At 38.5% G+C, this 12657-nt stretch overlaps 2 protein-coding genes across 3 annotated transcripts in view; both read left to right on the forward strand.

The window, feature by feature from the left end:
• The first annotated feature begins 749 nt into the window (after positions 1 to 749).
• Positions 750 to 2309, forward strand: LOC146517614 (uncharacterized). Its single transcript, XM_085163854.1, has 2 exons — positions 750 to 1412; positions 1565 to 2309. Exons 1-2 carry the CDS (start codon positions 1330 to 1332, stop codon positions 1734 to 1736), a joined length of 255 nt encoding a protein of 84 aa, XP_085019980.1. The 5' UTR covers positions 750 to 1329; the 3' UTR covers positions 1737 to 2309.
• Positions 2310 to 5189: 2880 nt separating this feature from the next.
• The window catches only part of tpcn3 (two pore segment channel 3), a 33210-nt gene continuing 25742 nt past the window's right edge, over positions 5190 to 12657 (forward strand). Inside the window, exons 1-4 of one of the 2 annotated variants that reach the window (XM_085164010.1) lie at positions 5190 to 5582; positions 8129 to 8211; positions 8777 to 8891; positions 12465 to 12593. In XM_085164010.1, the coding sequence (XP_085020136.1) occupies positions 5493 to 5582; positions 8129 to 8211; positions 8777 to 8891; positions 12465 to 12593 (417 nt within the window). In that variant the 5' untranslated portion in view covers positions 5190 to 5492. The remainder of the gene's footprint in view (positions 5583 to 8128; positions 8212 to 8776; positions 8892 to 12464; positions 12594 to 12657) is intronic. The other variant, XM_085164011.1, reaches the window with a different exon arrangement.

Genomic DNA, 12657 nt, shown 5'->3' on the forward strand with positions numbered 1-12657 from the left:
TGTGGGTGGGTGTGTGTTGGGGGCACTAGCCGGAGTGTTCCAGTTGCAACGAGGACTACTGCTGCTTTCAATCTCCGCATCTTCTTGAGCTCTCCTCTCAGCTCTTGGCACTTCTTGAGCTGCTATCATGTATAGCTACATCTGTCACTACAGCTGTCTTCCTCTTGGTTTGCCATCACCAGTTTTTCTGTCTGTATCTGCAAGTCCCACAGGATCTTAACTCGGTCATTCTCAACTACCCTGAGGGGACATTTGGTTATGGTGTTCTATGTATGCCATACCTGCTAGCATCTTGCACCTTGTTGCTATGTGCTGAAATTTTCTCATTAGCATCTCTGTACAGCCTACGGGGTCTTGTTCCTATTCTGCCATATTAGTGCTGTCTCTTTGCTGTCTTTCAGTTCAGCTTTGTCCAGCCACTGACAGGATTTGTGGATGTCAGTCTCTTCTTCTGTCTGACGGTGGCACATACCGTGCAGGTTCCCATCCTTCCGTGATGGTTCCTTTTCCTGCTTCTCTTCTGTCGGGATTCTGCTGCAAGAGTTATTCACTAAACTATAGTGAGTACATCAAAACTAAACTAAAACAAACTAACAAAAAACTAAGTCTTTGTTGTCTCATCCTGGATAGTAGTTCTGACACTGACTAGTCCTCATCTTCCTTCCACTTTGCATACAGTCTCAGGGTGCTGGATTTGGGGCTAACCCTCCATGCACGGTAAGGAGATTTCTTGTCTTCATGTTAGTGGCTTCAGTTTCTGAATGATGGCTTGAACAGTGCTCCATGGGATGTTCAAGGCTTGAGAAATCTTTTTGTAGCCTAAGCCTGATTTAAATTTCTCAACAACTTTATCCCTGACCTGTCTGGTGTGTTCTTTGGACGTCATGGTGTTGTTGCTCCCAATATTCTCTTAGACAACCTCTGAGGCCGTCACAGAGCAGCTGTATTTGTACTGACATTAGATTACTTCTTCTTCTTCTTCTTCTTCAGTCAAGTTTAACGGCAGCTTGCATCCAAAACTGTTGCATTACTGCCACCTCCTGGCTGTTAATCGTCCGTCATTCCTGAATCCTCAGATCCTCTTGATGGACATTAGATTACACACAGGTGCTTTCTATTTAGTCATTAGCACTCATCAGGCAATGTCTATGGGCAACTGACTGCACTCAGAACAACGGGGGCTGAATAATTACGCACACCCCACTTTGCTGTCATCGCACTTGTAGTATGGCTGGACTGTCGTTAAAACACGTGATATCATCGAAACAGTGAGAACAAAGTGGCTGTTTGGAGGGAAAGTGCAGGACTTTTTTCTCATTGTGGCTTTAAATGCATTCATCATGTCAGCAGCAGTCTTACCTTTTCCTTGCAGCTCACAGTTCAGATGGTTCAGTTTCCCAGTGCCACAGCAAGTGAGACATACGCCCTTTGTTTACCTGTGATTAAAAGCAAACTCTTCCTCCCAGTAACTGTGAAAATGGTCAATTTTATTTGGCTTTTCTGCCGTGTTTTTCTCTGTACCAAGTGTTTGTGAGTAAATACTGTTTTTCTTCTTCCCCTGCAGTGGTGTCACCATGAAACCTCAGAGCTGGCTCAGAAGGAACTGGCTGTGGGCCGTCTCTGGTGCCTTTGTGACTATCCACCTGGCTACATGGATAATGCAGAGAACTATGAAGAGCGTGGTGCGCTCTGAGGTTGCAGTCAAAAAGAAAACTGTTGAAGGGAGACCAGACTGATTTTTATTTAAGTCCCTGGAATGATGGAAGGATAGAAATCAGCCTCCAGACGACTGTGCCCCACATTAACTGATAAAGACTGTACTCGATCCACATCCACTTGAGAATGTCGAGTTTGAAACGATTGCAGTAAAAAATCAGTTTTGTTTGACACTTTTCTTGAGTTAGTTAAAAATAAATTGATGTTTCAAGTTGTGATTTAAAGTAATTAAAAACATGGAAATGTATATTTCAATAAAATAAATGTTGTGATTAAGACTTTTTTTTATGTTGATTTAAAGGGTGGACTTACAATCTTCCTACAATACACTGTAAAGCTGAGTATTTATTTCTTCATGTTAACCAATTCAGTTTAAACCTAAAATTATAGATGTCAGTGCTGCTAACAAGAATTATCTTAAACTAAAGCACGAATAGTCCAATTTTATTTCAACTGGGGCAGACACTTAAAACCACAGTATTAATACTGTGTTAAAAATGTATCCAAAATGTTTCTTGTCATTAAGAAAAAAACATTGTTTCATTAAATGTGAGTGTTTTCATATCCATATCAAATAAATCTGTTGGAATCTCCCCTTACCTTAAGTTTCTTGCTTACTGAGTATGTCAAGAAACTTGACATACTCAGTCAAGTTTCTTGACTGGACTGTCCCCAGTCAGTTGGGAAAAGATGGAGTACCAACTCTTTGATCTTTGGGCTGAAGGAGGAACAACAGGAGCGAGTTACTGTCTCAGGAGGAAGAGCTAAAGATTGAGAGACTAGTATTTCACCATACTAGTTGTGATGTGGATTCTGTACACACCTGCTATGATGAAGGGAGAGCTCAGCGTGGAAGCTGACGATTTACAGATCGATCTACCATCACCTGTGGTCACAAGCTCTGAAAAATGAACTGAAAGAATGATATCTCGACTACAAATGGCAGAAATGAGCTAACAGGCTTAAGGATCATCCACAAAGCTTCACTCCTAAAAACATAAAACAGGTCAATGCTCTTTAATTAATTAATAATTAATTAATTGAATTGAATTTTGTTTGGATAACACAAAATCACTAAAACAGTTGCTGCCAAGTGGAGCAGTTTAAATATCTTGGGGTCTTTTTCAGGGGTGAGGAGAGAAGGGTGCAAGATAGTGCACCAATCAGTCTGTCAATATCTGCAGGGATGTGGATGCTGACTCATTCTGTCGTATGAGCTGAGCACAAAGGGGAAGCTATAAATTTACTGGTCGATCAATGTCATTTCCCTCTTCTGAGGTTATGAGCTATAATAATGGCTGAAAGAATGAGATAGTGGACACAAGTGGCAAAAATAAGCTTTCTGGCCTCTCTCTTAGAAACAGGGTGAGGAGTTCAGTCATTTGAGAGGGGCTCAGAGTACATCGGGCAGATTAGGGTCCCACTTGCATGAGCTGTTCCCACTATTTACACTATGTGTCTACACAATATTTGTGGTTGAAAAACAGTAGGATGAAGTTTACACTTTTTCTTTTCCTACCCACTTTTTTCAAATCCTATTGTTTATAAATCAATATTCAGAATTCGACATTATATTATCCATGCATGTTTAACTATATACAAGTCTACACTCATATACAATACACACATAAAACGAATTAAGCACATAAACTAAAACAACAACAAACTACAACACCCTATGATTAACACTCCAATAAATCTCTGATCTTTTTGAAAATTGTCTCTCTCTCCAATTTTATCCTCCGGCTCAGTGCTGGTGAAATTATTTTGGGTCTTCCACTTGACTTTTTTGTTCCATAACCCTCAGGATCATTTAAGAAATTCCAAATGACTGTCTTACTGTATCCCACCTCAGCAGCGACGCTGCAAGAGACCCTGCTTATGCAGTTCAACAACCCAACCACGTTCAAAAAGGGAACATTTTTTTGCCTTTGCCATCAGAAAGTTATGACAGTGAGACTACCTGACAGAAAATGACAACGAAACCACATTTTTGCACAGAATTGGCATTTTAAAGGCATGTGGTTCTAAGATTTTGATCATCTGTAAAACAGCCTGTTTCAGTTTAAGCATTGTTTTCAATAAATTGCATGTTCAAAAAAACGTTTTGTTTCTCCTTGTTGTATGTTGAAGCTTTACTTGGAATCTTGTTAAGATCCAACCATGCAAAATATGATTTTTTGCTATTTTTCAAGTGGTCCTAAACTTTTGATCGGGCCTGCATATTCAGTTTTAGAATTTATATTCAATGTTAATGTAGCTAGGCTCAAAGTTTTAATGCTAGCTTATTTTAGCAAACAATACTGTCATATGCAAAACTAGGTTGGCAGTAGGGGTGGCAGAGATCACCACCACAGTAGATCTGCCCCTGCTTCCAGATACAGATGGACAAACTAGTGATGGCTATCCAATAGCAGGGGAAGAAGTCTATAGTGACAGTGCAAAAGTGCAGTGTGTATATATATATATATATATATATATATATATATATATATATATATATATATGTTTATATATATTTATATATATTTATATATATATATATATTTATTTATATATATTTTTATATATATATATATATATATATATATATATATATATATATATATATATATATATATATATATATATGTGTGTATATACGTATATATGTGTATATATATGTGTGTGTGTGTGTGTTTACTGCCCTTTCACAAAAGTACGAGAACCTTGCGCTACAAAGTAAGTTCAATATGCCATGGACAAGTATTTTTGTTATGTGGTTCACTAAATGTAACATCAGCAAACGGGCTAAATGGGTAAATCCAATTTCATTTACACAGTGCCAAATGACAACAACAGTCGCATCAAGGCACGTTATATTGTACGATGAAGACCCTACAATAATGCAAAAACTTGTATTTCTGTATATTCTCCTAATTTTCCCACTATTTTTAATGCCTCTGACTCTCCCAGTTTCCGTTATCGTGCTGAGTCACATGATACCACATGATGCATTTACTGTCTCCGAGTAATGTCTGAAAAATACAACCTCATAATAATACGAGTTCAACAGTGAACACGGTGGGCATAAAAGAAAAAAGCACCAAAAATAATTCTTTTATAGAAACCACTACAAAGGAATAAGTATAGAACAAATTAAATTGGACAAGAATAAAAAGGGACATGTAACAATGACATGTAGCAACAATGCTACGAAAATAGGCTTTTTCCTTTTACTTATTTATTCAAATTTTTTAAAAAAATATTTAACCTTTTATGCATTTATTGTTGATTATCATTGAGGCATTTAGTCAACTACTCTAAATCTGGTTAAAACGTAACACACGTAACACGCTATCTGCACCTTTGTCATGAGGAAATATGAGATAGTTTGTTGTTGCTTTGTTTAATGGTAATCCGCCTGTTTTACACATCACTGTATTTTTTCCTCCTTATTCATTCCGCTGGTCCGTGAAGTCAGCAAGAGTCGTGGTTTATTAGAGCAAGACTTGAAGCGGCTCTGACCAGATATCAGTAGGCTGAGATAGATGGCAAGCGGTTGTCATTTTTATGCCACTGGAAAGAAATCCTCTGATGCGAATCTCGTGGATGACGCTTGATGTGACGTTTACCTCAAAAAGTGCGACTTAAACTAAGTTTGGATATATGTTTTTCTTTTTTTTTCACCACTTAGAAACGCCGAGGAGCTGGTAGTGAAAGTTTGGAGACATTTGGAGTCATTAAAAAAGTTAGAAGAAACATTTTGGGACGTTTTGCGTCGGTCGTGTTGAGAGATGTCTGAATCAGAGAAGAATGAAAACATTCCCGAAGCGTCTGCAAGAAAAGGAAATTCAAACACAGGGAATACAGCAAAAAGCGAAGAGGTATGACACAGCTGGACGCTCCTGTACAGCTACAAGTGATTATAATGTGATTGTGCAGGTTTTCTGTCAGCGGATGGCCTGAAGGACGTGCAAATGATTCCACGACTGCAGTAAACTGTTGGACTCTTGTCCTTTAAGCCCCATAAAGCACCCATCTCTAATATACAGCTTCCAACTTCCCTAGTTAGTTCTCTGTTAAAGATGAATTTATTGTGCATTAAGTGAATCATTGACAAATAAAATAGATTTTATTCGATGGCTTTGGACGACTGTTTAAAAACAAAAAAGGGACCCCTTTTTTTCACGGACCATTTTTGACAGATGGTTCAATGCTTGAAACAAACAACCTACATGTTCTTTCCACTATTTGAGTGAACTGCTTTCTATATTAAATCACCTTAAAACTCTCTCGTCACAGCTCAGGACCTGCTTGCCAGTGATTCTTACCAGTTGCACTATTCTTTGCTAGCCTTCAGGCTCATGCACTGTGGTCACCAATTAATCAGACAGCATAGACTTGACCTCAAACACAGTTTTGTGTTTAAGTGCACTAGTCTTTTGGTGCTTGGGATGTATATTCGCCCTGAAGCAAGGATCTATCACTGAGGTTCTGTCTAGCAGGTCACTGCTGACCCAGAGTCTGTGCTTCTGCAAGTTGTTTTCATTTCCTCAACCTTTAGGTGAAGCTGCTGATAATTACAGTGGGTGAAATAAGTATTGAATGTGCCACCAATTTTCTAAGTAAATATATTTCTAAAGGTGCTTTTGATGTAAAATTCTCACCAGATGCCAATAACAACCAGTTCGGTCTACACATGTAAAGAAATCTAACCACAGATTACCATAAATTATGTGTAATCATGAGAAATGACAGAGTGGAAAATGTATGGAACATGCATACTACCATTTGCCTTTGTTTCTCTGTCTGAAATCTTGCAGTGAGCACCTGGTCGTGGCCAGTTTATGGTGAAATAATGTTCTTTCAACTTCCGGATATTGGCTTCAAAAGTGCTCACTAGAACCTTCAGTAGTGTCTTCTGTAAATTCTTCTGTAACCAATGCTATCAGTATGTTTTGCAACAATAAGGCTTCAAAGGTCTTGAGAGTCCTCATTGGTTTTACCCATGTTTCTTATGAGACATGTTTTTATAGGCCATCAGTTTGAATGAACCAACATCAATTTGAACTAGGGATGCAACGATACCAATTTTTTCAAACCGATACGATACCGATACTTGGATCTGAGTACTTGCCGATACAGAGTACAAAAACCGATACTTCTACCACACACACACACAAATGCAATGAATTGGAAGACAGGTTTTATTTTATTCTCTGCCGATAAAAAATAAAATCTTAATAAAAATGACCACAAAAAAATTTCAAGTGAAAAATATGCACTTCTCTTAAATTATTACTCTCCACATTGTAATTTAACAAAATATCACTGAACTATTGGCACTGTCCCGAGCTTCTGTTTATTTATTATATTTCATATTGCAGCGCGAGTATGCTGAGAAGACGGTGCAATCCTATGTTTTCCACGACTGGCATTGGCTGGTCATCCGGAGCGATAAAATGAGTCAGAGCCTCTGTTATTTTAACTGCCCGTGGATTTTCTCTTGACATTTTTCATCGCTTTTCCAAAACCTGAGTTAAAGTTGGCTGTTCCGGTCCACACTGCTGACATTTTGTTTAGCCTAGCTACAGCAGCCTCCAGTTTCTCTATTTTATCTGGAGCCGCCAGTCTCACTCGCCTAACCCTGTGCCTGTTTAGCGCGGGATGTCCCCCTAGTGGCCAATCTAAAAAACTACAACAGAAATTACAAGCCACCCTCTGATTAATGAAATAAGTTAATATCGGTTCATGGTATCGGTTAACTTTTACGAGTATGAGTACACACACATTTTACAGTATCGGACCCGATACCAGTATCGGTATCGGTGCATCCCTAATTTGAACCAAGTGGCAGGACGGCTTACTGATATTATTCAGCTGGTGTCATGACTTTCCATGCCTTTTTGTACATCCCTTTCTTTGTGTGTTCAGTATGTTTTCTGTATCATTTCTTATATTACACATAATTTATCGGGATCTGTGCTTTGATTTCTTTTCTTTGTGTGGATTGGATGGTTTCTCTGGTGAGAATTTCTTATCAATAGCAACAGTTTGTCACATGGTCAAAACTGATTCTGCCTGCTGTATCTCCCACAGAGAAATGGCTTAGGTAAGGCTGTTGTAATTCATGCTGTACCTTAGCCAGTGTGCCTATGGATAATACCATAATGATGTTTTACACTTGATCTCATACCATTTATATATGTATCACACAAGCCGGCCGAAAAACCAAAAAACAACCCACTAACAGACAAAGGAAATGTGAGTATTAAGGAAACAAACAACTATACGTAACTGAAAAACAATCAGATAGTAGATTTGTTTTAATTTTTGTTAATTTTTCAGCATTAAATACCTTTTATTTTGCAGATTTTCTTATATTTAGAGTAATATTTAAATGCTTTAAATACCCTTCTGTGTGTTTCAGGATTTTAACTTGGCTGCCATCTATGTGTCAGATGCCCAGTACAACAGAAATGTCTACTTTGACACATCACCTCAGGCTGTCAGGTGCGGGTTTCACATCCATCAATATTAAATATGTGGAAATTCAATAATTATTTTGTTTGTCTCTGCTGTATTTCTGTTGTGCTGATTTCTGTACACACGTATATTTAATCTGTTCAGCCTGGAAGATGTTTCATTCCTCTCCGTCTCCTCTTAATTTTTGACCAGCAGTTTGAGCATGTCAGACTAGAACAGTTTCTTTTAGCTCTGTTTACAATGACTTTCTTTGCCTGTGCTGACTGGTTGGTATTTTTTGATTCTGTATATTTACTGTAAGGTGTCATAACTTTATATTTCACTTTTAGTAAATCATATTAGTCTTTATAACTGCTTTAAATCAACATTGTTGAATGGATAATTTTTCATGTAGAATATATTGTCCCAGCAAATGCAACATTTTCTCCTGTTTATTAGTCAATCTGCTATGGCAAACTATGAGGGACGTGAAATGACTTCCCCCTAATGTGAAATGCACTTGGATGTGAGGACTTTAAGTTATAGCATGCAGTTTGGATTGAATAATGAGTGTGAGTTGATCTAATATCCAACTTTGTGTGTGGATTTTCAGACTGTATATGCTCTATAATCATTGGGCCCTAAAGGTACTGCTCTACTTCTTCATGCTGGTCAATCTGTCTCTTGCCATCTTTGAGGATCCAGCTGTATACCCTCTGCCTATATGGGTAAGACTGCAACTGCCACACAGAGACACTGTCCTGTTTTTATAGTTTCTCTTTTTAATGTGCAGGCTAAGGGTGCTGAGAGGAATAAAAGGTTTGTCAGCAGCGCCAAATGTCCAAACAATCGTAAGTGCTTTTTGAAAAATTCAGAGACAGTATTGGACCTGATATATCTGAAATATCTGAGCCTCTGTCGTGCTGATTGAAGCAGAGTCTGTGCAAAAACACTATAAGAGTTATTCTGATATAAACTAAGTACTAACTAAGTGATGTTCTGAGGGCTCTTGTAAATCTAAGTTTCATTTTGGTTTAAAGGCTGACTAGTAATTAAACTTATACAGATGTTAAATTTAGCAAGTATGTAGCAAAATTAATGAATGCAAAAAAGTGAAATATAGCAGTTTAAATAAACAACTAGCATATTTTCTTACTAGTTTGTTTGTTTTTGTTGTTGTTGTTTGTTAGTTTTTTCAAGGCGCTTTATATTGTAAGGTAGACCCTACAATAATACATACAGAGAAAAACCCAACAATCATATGACCCCCTATGAGCAAGCACTTTGGCGACAGTGGGAAGGAAAAACTCCTTTTTAACAGGAAGAAACCTCCGGCAGAACCAGGCTCAGGGAGGGGCGGCCATCTGCTGCGACCGGTTGGGGTGAGAGAAGGAAGACAGGATAAAAGACATGCTGTGGAAGAGAGACAGAGGTTAATAACAGATATGATTCAATGCAGAGAGGTCTATTAACACATAGTGAGTGAGAAAGGTGACTGAAGAAGAAAAATTAAATGCATCATGGGAATCCCCCGGCAGTCTACACCTATTGCAGGATAACTAAGGGAGGATTCAGGGTCACCTGGTCCAGCCCTAACTATATGCTTTAGCAAAAAGGAAAGTTTTAAGCCTAATCTTAAAAGTAGAGATAGTGTCTGTCTCCTGAATCCAAACTGGAAGCTGGTTCCACAGAAGAGGGGCCTGAAAACTGAAGGCTCTCCCTCCCATTCTACTTTTAAATACTCTAGGAACAACAAGTAGGCCTGCAGTGTGAGAGCGAAGTGCTCTAATGGGGTGATATGGTACTACAAGGTCATTAAGATAAGATGGGGCCTGATTATTTAAGACCTTGTATGTGAGGAGCAGGATTTTGAATTCAATTCTGGATTTAACAGGAAGCCAATGAAGGGAAGCCAAAACAGGAGAAATCTGCTCTCTCTTTCTAGTCCCTGTCAGGACTCTTGCTGCAGCATTTTGGATTAGCTGAAGGCTTTTCAGGGAGTAAGACATTCTTGCAGTTTAACTAATTGGTGTGTGAGATCTGGTATCATGGATGGATAAAGCTGTGTGTTATCTGCAAAGCAGTGAAAATGTGTGAAGTATATTAGATAGATATGATACAAACCACTGCAGCACAGTACCTGTAATACCTACAGCGTGCTCTAATCACTCTAATAGGATATTATGGTCAACAGTATCGAACGCTGCACTGAGGTCTAGCAGGACAAGCACAGAGATGAGTCCACTGTCAGAGGCCATAAGAAGATCATTTGTAACCTTCACTAAAGCTGTTTCTGTGCTGTGATGAACTCTGAAACCTGACTGAAACTCTTCAAATAAACCATTCCTCTGCAGATGGTCAGTTAGCTGTTTGACAACTACTCTTTCAAGGATGTCTGATATGAAAGGAAGGTTGGAGATTGGCCTATAATTAGCTAAAACTGCTGGGTCTAGAGATGCTTTTTAAGTAATGGTTTATCTACTGCCACCTTTTTTGGCTTCACTCCTTGACAATGTGAATTAGCAATAATTCCTCTTCCGTTTTTATATAAATAGACTTCTCCCAGAGCTTGACAGACTTCAGCTCCAACATTTTGGACTGCACCTGGCAATTGTATTTCTTGGTCTGCTCCCCGGTCTTGGTGAGCCTTACTGTTGCTGGTTCTGGCTAGAGTGAACGGCGAGCTCACAACAGGTGTCTAAAGCACAGCAAGAGTTACTGTTGCCAAGTACAGTCAATATGCTTGGATGGATGAGGTCTATTATGGAGACACTATCACATGTCTGATCTTTGGTAATGATTGAGACGCAGCAGCTCAAGATGTTTAGTTCTAGTATAATGTTCTAATCACTTAAAATAAGCTGCTTTTCTATCAGCAGTAATTTGTTACAAACTACACACCGCTATAGTTTTTATGAAACTGGGAGATAGCGGTATTAGGGTATGTATTATATTTTGATGTAGCTACAGTCTTTCTATGTCTTTCTATATCAGTCTCATGGCGACTGAGCCTTCTCTGTGGCAGATGCCGCATTAGATCTGCACAAACCACCGTGGGGCCACCGTGGCTCAGGGGGTTGGGAAGCGTATCTGTAACCGGAAGGTCGCTGGTTCGATCCCCGGGCTTTCTGTCCTGGTCGTTGGGTCATTGGGTCTTGGGCAAGACACTTTACCCTACTGCCTACTGGTGTTGGCCAGAGGGGCCGATGGCGCGATATGGCAGCCTCGCTTCTGTCAGTCTGCCCCAGGGCAGCTGTAGCTACAACCGTAGCTTGCCTCCACCAGTGTGTGAGAGTGAATGAATAGTGGCATTGTAAAGCGCTTTGGGTGCCTTGAAAAGCGCTATATAAATCCAATCCATTATTATTATTAAACACGTGATCAGTTTAAATCGTTACAGAAGACACATTTGTATCGTCTGGCTTTTAACAAACTTTGATCTAAACATTTTGGTTGTAACAGCCTTAGTTGTTGTTTTAGTTGTTTTTATTGATTTACTTTATTTATTTTTTCCATATTTTACTGCATCATTGTTTTACATTTTATTTGTTTTAGTGGCATTTTACATGGTTATGCACTTTGTGCAGTATGGACGGTTTGGAAATGTGCTATATAAATGAACTTGACCTTGAACTTGACCCTTGACCTATATGTAAAATGTGCAATCATTGAAATTCCAAATTGGAGTTCAGTAATAGCTGGTAATGTAAAAGTAATTAACAACACCATTAACTTTGACTGACTCTAATGTAATCTTCTGTGGCTTGTATGAATAGAAATACTAATTACTGTCTACACCTCAGCATTTTATTATAAAAAGACTGAATAGATTTTCAGGCCATTCAACATTTTACCAGTCCTGAAGAATAGAATACAATAGAATAGAATCCAACTTTATTGTCATTGCACATGTCACATGTACATGGCAACGAAATGCAGTTTGCATCCATCCAGAAAGTGCTTTAGTAATAATATATAATACAGAATTTGGATCTATTATAGTATGTTACATGTACAAGGTATGAAGGAATGTTATGAATATACTATATGTATGCACAAGCTATGAACAGGTTATCCATATGTTTAAAAATATGAAAACTATACAGATTGTTGATACAATTGCAAGTATTAATAAACAGTTGGAAACAGTTGGAAAACTATAACTATTGTATTGTACAGTATGATGGTCTATACAGCAATTACAGTAGTGCAGCTGAGATCAGTGACTAGCTACTGTGAAGTCCAAGAAGTTAAATTATTATCAGAAGTATGGTCATGTGTTGTGTTATGTTGTTTTTCAGGCCACCATGCTGGTGGAGATAGTCTGTCTGCTCATCTTCACCATTCGAGTCATTCACTATGCCAAGGTGATTCTCCGTGACAAGTTCTGGAAAGATCCCAAAAATATCTGCATCATTGTCATCCTCACGGTAGGAGTGCCAGTCTGCATTATTATTGTGGGAGTAACTCAGACAGAACCAGAACAAGTCATTG

Source organism: Neolamprologus multifasciatus, chromosome 6, assembly GCF_963576455.1.
Source record: "Neolamprologus multifasciatus chromosome 6, fNeoMul1.2, whole genome shotgun sequence".
In the NCBI taxonomy this organism is placed as follows: domain Eukaryota; kingdom Metazoa; phylum Chordata; class Actinopteri; order Cichliformes; family Cichlidae; genus Neolamprologus; species Neolamprologus multifasciatus.

Bases quoted from the DNA above. Each gene is read 5' to 3' on its own strand.
- LOC146517614 (XM_085163854.1), top strand. From the start codon at position 1,330: ATGCATTCATCATGTCAGCAGCAGTCTTACCTTTTCCTTGCAGCTCAC. The intron at 1,413-1,564 runs GTGAGACATACG...CTTCCCCTGCAG, and splicing joins GTTTCCCAGTGCCACAGCAA to TGGTGTCACCATGAAACCTC.